This window comes from Desmodus rotundus, chromosome 12, assembly GCF_022682495.2.
Source record: "Desmodus rotundus isolate HL8 chromosome 12, HLdesRot8A.1, whole genome shotgun sequence".
Taxonomy (NCBI): Eukaryota; Metazoa; Chordata; class Mammalia; order Chiroptera; family Phyllostomidae; genus Desmodus; species Desmodus rotundus.
The window spans coordinates 91564163-91574119 of NC_071398.1; the positions used below are offsets into that span (position 1 = coordinate 91564163).

At 46.2% G+C, this 9957-nt stretch overlaps 1 protein-coding gene across 1 annotated transcript; it reads right to left on the reverse strand.

Moving 5' to 3' along the window:
• Positions 1-1606: 1606 nt before the first annotated feature.
• On the reverse strand, positions 1607-9277 carry LOC112296868 (major histocompatibility complex class I-related gene protein). The gene is given in 6 exon segments (XM_071219765.1): positions 1607-2726; positions 3888-3995; positions 4561-4701; positions 4704-4748; positions 8185-8460; positions 9148-9277. Coding segments are annotated over 5 exon segments (681 nt in total). The 5' UTR covers positions 9263-9277; the 3' UTR covers positions 1607-2726; positions 3888-3891.
• Positions 9278-9957: the final 680 nt, after the last annotated feature.

A 9957-nucleotide genomic window follows, 5' to 3' on the forward strand; every position in this document is an offset into this window, starting at 1 on the left:
GAATGTAGGGAAGAAGGGGGAGAGGAAACGCACACACAATCAGTCCTCCGGTACTAGCAGTTTCTCGAACTCCCTAGGTTGTCATAAGAATGGATGAAATTTGTATTTCAAGAACTTTCATGAATGAGAAAAAGGAAGATTTAGATTATATAACAGCCCTACGGGCCTTAAGAATAAAAATACATCTATTAGGTATCAGCTATTTGGGGCCCCAAGATGACTGAGAACTCATTTCTTAGCACCTCTTCTCACAGGGCCTTTAAGAAAAATGGTACCTTGTGTAAGAACCTCTGCATTCCATCTTTATCCCCAATATGTGTGTGGGGAGGAGGAGTGTGGTTAGAATGTTTGGTACTCCTAATTTTACAGATAAGGCAACTGACAAGATAAAGTGTTAAATAATGTTAATGCTGTAGAAACCTTTGAAGATTCAGACTAGCCCTTGGCACATTCATCCTGGTCTTCGGAATGTCCTATGATCCCGAGTGAGATATTTCCTGTCTATGATTTCAGTTGTAAGATGACACTGTTCTTCTGCACCAGTACACGAGGACTAGCTAATTAAAATACTGTACTGGTTCATTCAAGAAGTATTTACTGGATTCCTACTACATACAAGGCATGGTGCAAAGAGACTGAGTAATATGACAAAAAATTAAAAATAGATTGCCATAAATAAACTACATGATAGGATTATGTAAAACCTTTCAGATAATTTTAGCTGTTTGGATATACAAACACGGCTCCTAGTTCTACTGTTTCAAATAAACTGACCTGTGTTTTCCACTGACGCCCGTCCGTTCCAAATCAATTCATTCATCTTAGTCTACAGTCAATTCCCATCTATTTTCTAACGGTACGACCAGAGCTGCCATGTAATGCTGTGCCCTGTACACCAACGGGGCAAACAGTCTAGAAATCCATCCTATGTTTTTGCTGACTAGGCCATGTCACCCAGCCTGGGTCAGTGTCCACCCAGAAGAAGGGAGCAATTCTCTAATTTGGAACAAATGTCCCATATGGCCTTGCTGTGGCCCTGCTCGCATCTGCAGTTGGCCCACAAGCCAGAAATAGAGTAAAGGGGCAGAGTAGCGTGTTGTAATCAAACAAGATTTACAATAAAGACACATGTGATGGCATATATGGTGTTTATCTCCACTGACTCCTGTCACTGGCCATATTTGGTGCTCTGTTTACTCAGCCAACTGGGGGGAAGCAAGAAGAAAACTTGTTGGGGAAGAGGTCACAGTGAAAGCCTTGGTGAGTTCTGGGGAGCACACTATGGGGACCCTGTGGTCTGAGTGTTTCCAGGAATCTTATATCCAGGCGAGTCCAGGGTCCTGGGGTGTAAACTCATATTTAATTTACTGAAGAACATCAGCATCTCCCCTCTGGTAGAATGTGACCTTCTTACTGAGCATCGAAGATGACAGGCAAACAGAGGTAAATGACAGTGAAGATTTTAGGGGTACAGAAGGTGAATCAAGGGGGTGTTAATTCTTACAGTGGAGCTTGTGTTTACTCTCAGTGGATGGGGAACAAGCATGGAGAATGAGCATGCGTAAAGCAAGTCAGGCCCAACTACAATAAACCTGTAGAGGAAGGACAGGAATTAGAATCAAACCCTATTCTGATGAACATACTATCATTTTTGTATTAAAAGACTGCACTTGGGTCTAGGTCTTAAAGTGATAATATGTCTGATAATTATTGTTGTTTTAAAAAAGATTTTATTTATGTATTTTTAGAGAAAGGGGAAGGGAGGGAGAAAGAGAGGGAGAGAAACATCAATATGCAAGAGGAACATCAAACAGTTGCCTCTTGCACACCCCCAGCCAGGGACCTAGCCCACAACCTGGGCAGGTGCCCTGACCAGGAATCAAAATGGCAAACTTTTGGTTTGTGGGTTGATGCTCAACCCACTGAGTCACACCAGTCAGGGCTGATGATTATTGTTCTTATTCTCCCACAAAAGACAGAAAGGATGAGATCACTTCCATAGATCTGACCAGGCATATTTCCAAGATCCCAAGCTATCATGCAGAGATGCCATAAGAACAGGGCACTTAGGCTTTCTCTCAGGCTGGAAAACATGTAAAATAATGTGGCTACCCACAGGTCATTGTAGAAACTCGCTGGCTGCTCTCATAGGTTGGTGCACCACTGCCTGCAGGGCCACAGTCATGACACCCACAATTCACAGCTCTTGCATAATACATCCTCATGAAGGAAGAAAAAGGCCACTTTATAATGCAGTGAGGTGCCCTTCATTGGTGGTATTCAAGTGGAGGCTGGATGCTTAAGTGAAAGGTACTGGAGAAGACATTTCCGGCCCTCAAATGGAACGTTCCTTCCAGCTCTGAGATTCTCTGATTTACTTGTAAATCATCGTTGACAGATGGGATGTAGGGTAGTGTTGTGTCATGAGACAAGCTATACATACTTAGAGCCAAATGTGATAAAAGAGTCCATCAAAAGAGCCTGAAAGCTGACAGTCTTTTGGGAGCCAAAGAACAAAGAAGGCCTTGTAACTCCTATCCTTCTGCCATGAATGCTCAACCCCATAATATCCATGCCTGTTGTGGGTGTGGTCAAGAGCTCTGGGCAGGGGACTTGAGTCTATAGGGTACACAGGAGAGACCGTGGTTCCCAGAGGAAATACACCTGGACAAGAGCCATCCCCGGTCATTGACCTGGTGCAGGAAGGTAGATGACTCCACTTTTCTCTGAAAGAAAGACTTTTTAGTCAGATAAGTGCATTTTTTCTTATAGCCCGCAAAATTATGCAATGTTCAGCAAAATCTGAGATGCTGGCATTGACATTTTTAGCTTGCTTTGTCAAGATTCTTTTAGTACTCCACAAATTTTAACTCAAATTCACAAACTCCACAGGATGAAAAGCAGACACTCACAGTGTGCATCATTCTTGAGACAGGTATGTCATTGTAAAAAAATTTCTTTTTGTTTTGTTGCTTCAGCAGCTCTCATTTGTTCGATTGGAATTAGTGCTATGCTCCATAAAGAAAATGTTAAAATGATCCACTAACTCTCTGAGTTGATTTCTAGTAAAGAGGTTGTTTTTATTTTGACATAATAAGGAGCTTTACACCCTATCACTTGAACTGGGGTTGAAGTCTGTGGTTATGAAGCAATGCCAAACTCCTGGCCCACACTGGGTTCAGACCCAGAATCCAGGTCTCATCAGTATTATGCAGTGATCAACTTGAGCACCTATTAAAACCAGAGGTAGGGGGAGATGACCTGACAAGACAGCAGGGATCATGTCTGTCTTTTGCATTGCTATGTCCCAGCTTCCAGTACAGTGCCTGGAACATAGGAGGTATTTAATACATATATATATGGAATGAATGAAGTGTTTCTCTAAGGTATCAAGAGCCTATATCCCTCCCATTTTTCCTTCCCCTTTTCCTTCCCCTAAGTCCCATTTTCTAAAGGTATCTATTCTTCAAGATTTCGTGTGTTGAGAGATGAATTTAGAAGGAAAAGAACTTTCATATGATTGGGTCAGAAAATGTTTGTCAATATGGGAAAGCTTACTGATGTCTTGAAACAAAGGACAAATATGTTATCGTAATGAGTAATACAGATATAGTTTAGAAAAAGACAAATCAAGATCACGCTATCTTCTCTGACCCCCTTCTAGGAGGACAGTTTACCTGGACAGAAGCTGTAGTACTCTGTTGAGGCTGGGCATCGCCTGTGAAGTAGACCACTCCCCTTGCAAACATTACCTATGTGTGTGTTCTCTACATGGTTGGAGAGGTGTCCCAGGTCCTGCTGTGATCGCAGTGTAAGGCCAAACTCATTTATAAGTGGAGAGTGGCAGGTGCAGAAGCCCTGCCACAAGCCTTTCACCTTCTTCTTACCTTCTCAGGGCCTTCTTCTCCAGGCCAGGAGGCCAACTCCAGCCAGGGCAATGGCGAGGAAAACGGACCCAGAGACAGCTTTTATCACCAGAGGGATCGTTTCCGACTCTGAAAACAAGCATAGGAGGAAAAATCCACAAGTCTTCCTCCCCTGCTATATTAACTTTCAGGGAGGTCCAACACTATTTTTCTTGCTCTCACTTCTCATTTCACAGCTCCATGCAGGGCAAAAACCTTTAGGTTACCCAGGGGAACAGTAGTTCTCAAAGTGGGGTCTGAATGTCCCAGGGGTCTTCAAGGCCCTTGTAGAGAGTCCATGAAGTCTAAGTCATGATTTTCCTTTTTTTATCGCTCATATGCACAGTGTAGTTTTCTGGAAGCTACATCCCAGGTGATGACGCCATTGTCTGATAATGAAATATGTGCTCGTGTTTTCTTGAGTTTAAACTTAAAAGGCATTTATTTTTAATATAGTAAGTAACCATGGAGATAACCCACATAAATAAAAGCTCTTTGGGATCCTCAATAACTTTTAAGAACATAAAGAAACCCTGAGGCCAAAAAGAGAGACAACCTCTGATTTAAAAGACCCGTTCTAAAGCAAGCCATGATCCATGCTTGTTGCTCACCCTCCTTTGGTCTCCCTTCCCAGACAGCCACACCCTGTCCGTACCCTAAGGGGCCTGCAGGACCATTTGGACATCACAGTGTTCCATGTGACAGGAGGAAAGGTCGCTGCTCTGAGGATCTGGCTCCACAGATACCCGTGTCTGATAGGTCCCATCCCCACTGCGAAGAATGTCTCCATAATCTGTTTTTGGATCATTTCTTCCCCATTTTTCATCCAGATCATGGAAATTTCTGGGGGGTAAAAGCCGTGAGCTGTGCAGAAGAGTTGTAATCCCTGGAAAAGTTTTTTGCAATTCACTCTGACCAGTGGGGGCTCTAGGAAGAAAAAGATAAAGTTAAATAGAAATAGCTTATGTACTGAACATACGTTAGAAATTGACGTCTGGGTTTCCCAATTGATTTTCTTCACTGCTGGAAACATCTACAACCAAGGATGACCTGGAACCCAGGTTCATCAACAAAAAACTGACTTATTGTGTACTCCTGCTAGGGCTGTGTGCTCCAGAACAATGAACCTGCGGTTGAGCCAAGGAACAGAGCTACAAAATTTGTATGTGACTGTGATGGGTAATTCAGCACAACTTTGGAGATTAGAACTCAGCACTCCTCCTTCTCAATTCTGTGCTAGTGCAGAGAGATCACAACCATCTCAGCTCAGGTTTGGCTCCGAATTGCCTTGTGTCCTCAAGTAGGTACTTTGGTGATTGGTGTGGTCTGAATGTTTGTGCTCCTCCCCCTCCAAAGTCCTATGTTGAAATCCTAACCCCCCCAAAGATGATGGTATTAGGAGATGGGGCTTTTGAGAGGTGCTTAAGTCATGAGGGTAGAACCCTCAAAATGGGGATTAGTCCCTTATAAGAGAGGCTCCAGGGAAGTCCCCAGTCCCCTCCCACCATGTAGGGACACAGCAAGAAGTCAGCAGACTGCAACTCGGAGCAGGGCCCTCACCTGAGCATGCTGGCACCCTGGCCTGGCCTTCCAGCCTCCAGAACTGTGTGAAATGCATTTCTGTTGTTTGTAAGTTACCCAGCCTGAGGGTATTTGGTTACAGCAGCCCAAACAGATTAAGGCAGTGATTGTCATCAGACGCACACATATGGAACAGATCATGTCACGGCTACCCCTCAGAGGGGCTACAGAAGTTCATCTCAGAGGGACTCCAGCAGTGACAACAAAGAATTATACATTGTGGCCTTGCTTCCCCTTGACCACCCTGCTCATTTGCCGTATGGTGCTGTCCTTAGTGTTCCTTGCTGACACTGGGTCACATCCAGACAGGAGCCCCACGGAGTCCCATGCCTCCTGCCCATCTCAGACTCACTTCCCTACCCCGTGCCATCTGCCACCAGGACACAGGAGAAAAAGGCTTTCCGATATTAAAAAGGAAGTAAGACACCACCCAAGGGAGATTCTGCTTTGTGACAGTGTGTTAAGAAATGATCACAGATCCTTGTTTAGGGGGTCAGTTTTGACCAAAGGGTTGAGACCCCTTTAAGACACCCCATTAGAGAGAGAGGAGGCTTGAAAGAGGGGAGCAGATATACTAAAGTTAGACTTCCACATTCTACCTACACACCCCAGGTGCCCAGGCTTCCTCCCTGTTTTCCCAAAGAGTATGAGCCCTCAAATCCCAATTAAACTTCGTCAGCCTTCTCCTAGTGCTGGATTCACCAGCAGGCCAGGGGACTGGGGTTTCTCTGTTTATAGTCAAAGGCTGTGCCACTATTCTGGGTGGAGAGGTGGAGACTCGCACAGCCCCTCTTCAGATCTGGCCAGCCTCAGCCTAAGATGCCTCATGATTAAGGGTGCCATTCAACCCCAAGTTGCCAAGGACTTCACCCAGATCCTGAGCTGTTGGGCGTTTTTCAATCTGGCAACAATGATAACATTTAATGTGTAAACAGAGATCTACAGCATACACAGAGCTTTCACATACATTGTTTCACAGTGATTTCTGTGAGGTAGGCATATCACACCCACTTATTTTACTCAAGGTTATTGCTTTGTGGGACTAACATCTGTTAGCCCCATTTTTTTTCTGATGACAAGAACCCCTTCTCCTGACAAACTCACTACCTATACTGGAAAATTAGTCCACCCAAGCTGAGCATGTGCTTCTTTTAAGAGGTACTGATCTCAACCATGCTGCCCAAACATACCCACCCAGACCGTGTGCCTGGCTCTGCACCCCAGGAGGCTGTGGTACTCAGACTGCACCTCTGGGCTCCTCTGCCCCCAACTGCCTGTTGGGTCTGCCCTCTGGGAGGAGGCTCCTTAGCAAAAGATCGGAGAACTACAGGAGAGGGTGGTGGGGGTCTTCACCAGTTCCCCAGCCACTGATGTCTGCCGGTGACCATCGTCCTCCACAGCCACAGCTCTTGCTAGAAGGTTCTTCCAGCGTACCAGCCCTTGCTGGGCTCTGGTAACAAGATCTCCTTTTGCCTTGAGATCTAGGGGGTGCAAGACCTCACACTGCTGCAAGTCTCTAGGTATTCCACTGCCCTGTACCGGGTTCCTCAGCCCTGACTATGCCCCTATAAATGTGTCATTGGTGAATTCCCCTCAGCTAGGCTGAGTTGGGTGTGCACTGAGTTCCTGTCAGGGCTCTGTAGCCCATGGCCAGTCTCAGAAACTTATCCTGACGGTTACAGTGATTAGTGCAAGGGCTGGCACATGGCCCCATGGAGGCCAACCAGAGTCCCCCTGCAATAAAAAAATTTTTTTTGCAACTAGAGCTGGGAGAGAGAGGCCCATTCTTCTAGATGGTGAAGCTACACAGGCACGAATGAGTTTTGCGTTGACTGCCACATCCTCCCCTCGGAGAAAACCATTCACATCTCGGTTTCAATTCCTTGGGTCCCCACACCGCCCTGATTTCTGCCTGTCAAATAGCTCCTCCGTTGCGCTTGGGCCAGTTCAAGTGGGTTTCTGTTCATGGCAACCATTAAGGTTGAGACATTTTTTCAGCTAGTAAGTGGGAGGGTCGAAGCTCAAACTCTTGTTCTCTGCCTCTAAGGCTCCTGGAAAGAGAGTCCGTGTTCATAATGGGGCCCAGATGCCTCCGGAGGGCCCACCCCTGAAGCCCGCTCCCATGGGAAAAGGCACACCATGTCTAGGCATTTCCTCTAGTGCGATACAGGTGTAATTCATTTTGACTAAGAATATAAGTGAAAAGTTCTGCATTAACTAAGAGCTGGCCAATTAAATCCTATCATTAATGTGTAAGAGAAGCTTTTCACTGAAAGAAATCTTACCAGAAATTCTTTAGTGAGGCAAAGACCTTCTGTTTGTCTTGTCAGTCCAGATTTTCACTCATATTGGTATAATGGGAGCCCTCAGTCACTAAACAACTTGTAAGAATCGCTCCAATGCCCCAAGTATTTCCCAACTTTCACTGACGGGAGATGGAAGAATCTGTCTCACTCGATGCCCCCAAAAGGAGATGTCCCTGGAGGTATCCCACTCTCTCAAGTGGAATTACTGAGTCTTGTCAAAATGCCGATAAAAAGTAACAAGGGAAAGTTTTTGTGGGGAGTTACAGGTCATGATAGTCTACCTAACAAGATGGATTTCAGAATAGGGTGAATATAACCTAGATTGGAGGAAGTTACATATAAAACCATGGGTTCTGGGGGTGCAGGAACAAGGTGTTCTCCCTCCTTTTTACCTGTCCTTTGTAGGGTGTATTTCCCATACCCCAGGAATCTCTTTAACCAGGCGATACATTCTTCTTCCAGTCAATTCTTCTGATATTGCAACTCATGCTGATTGGCCTCCCACACGCTCTTGGTGGTGTAAGCCACATTACCTATAGCTGTCTAGGAGAGCATGTCTCTGTTGAAGACAATGAAATCCTGCCCACGATACGCATATTGCAGAAATCCCACATTGTTTCCATCCTCCAGCAACTCACAGCCAATCATCCTCTGGTAAGCGTGAAACCCTGGCACACACACACAGGCCAGAAAGGGGTTTACACAGGGGTGTGGAGAAGGCCATCCCGGTGATGTGAGTGGGTGTGTGGCTGGCAGCATCCTCCACCCTAGGACACAGCACCCCACAGGCCTACCATGCATCACAGTCTCCAGGAGGCTCCTGTGACACAATCCCATCCACAGACAGATATATGCTGGGTACCTACTGTGTGCCAAAGGAACGTGATAACTCCTGCCTGGGGGAGTTATCCTATAATGGGAATGATTAATTGATAAACTTTATAGTGCAGTGAAGGAGGGAGAGAGATGCAGGAGCCAAAAATGTCCCCTGGAAAAGTTGATGTCGTGAGTCATGATGTGTAAGTGAGCAACTCACTAAGCCTCTCCACCAGGAAATGAGACACAGAATGGCCACGTTTATACAGGAAAGGAGAAGATACAGGTTGCAAGCCTGAATGATAGTGGGATAGGGACATGGGGAGAAAAGAACAAAGGGCTCCTGGGGACGACAGACAATTTGGAAGATGCATAGGACATATGGCAGGCACTGAATCCCGTCAACCGAATTGTCCAGGCCTTGCCAAAAGCCACAGAGAGGGCAACTCAACAAAAGCTCACGGGCACTGTCAGCCCAGGGACCTCGAGGCCAGCTGGGGTGGGGACCAGGGAGAGAAGCAATCTGCTGCATTCACCACCAGAGTGATTGTAGTGACTCTGCAGCCGCTTCAGTTCTACCTTGAACTCCTGCTGCCAACCCCACAGCAGCTGAGTGTATCTCTCCCACTGATCGGGCTCGAGGTGCTCTGCCATCCATGGTGCCCAAGGCTCCTTCACCTGAGACACTGTTGTATGTGGTGACAGGATAGGAGTCCACATACCCCACTGAAATAAATTCAGGGGCCTGCGGCCAGGGTCTGAGAAGCCCAGGCAGAAATATCTCAGAGAGTGAGTACCTGAGAGGGAGGCAAAGAAGGAGGATACTCAGAGTCACAGACCATCCAGGTCCCTAAGCCACAGTCTACTTCATCCCCTCATCAGCTCTCTGTGTTCACTTGCGCTTGTCCCTCCTGAGACCCGGCTGCTGCCTCGTCTAACTGAACCAGAACCCCAGCAATCAGGGCTGGAAAGGTCTTGAGAGCTCTAGCCCAAGACTTGGAGCCTTTTTTGTTCAGGTTTGGAAACCTTAGGATGAAATTTTACAGGTAACCTCAATTTGTACGTGAAGGAGGGAGTGCTCTTCAGGTTTGCAGGGAGAGGGCCCAGGCCCACTTACTGGGTCCGCAGGTTTGAAAACACTGATAACCCAGCCTTCTGTTTTACTGACAAGGGCTGTGAGTGGATAAATGAGGGCCCTCGTCCACCCCTGTGTGTGCACCTGTGGGTGTGTGTACATACACACACACACACACACCAGGGCAGTGAGATCAAGAACCTACATAAATTTTTTAAAAGCACAATTCTTTTCCTATTATACCAAACCAACTACGTTGACCATTTTCTTATGT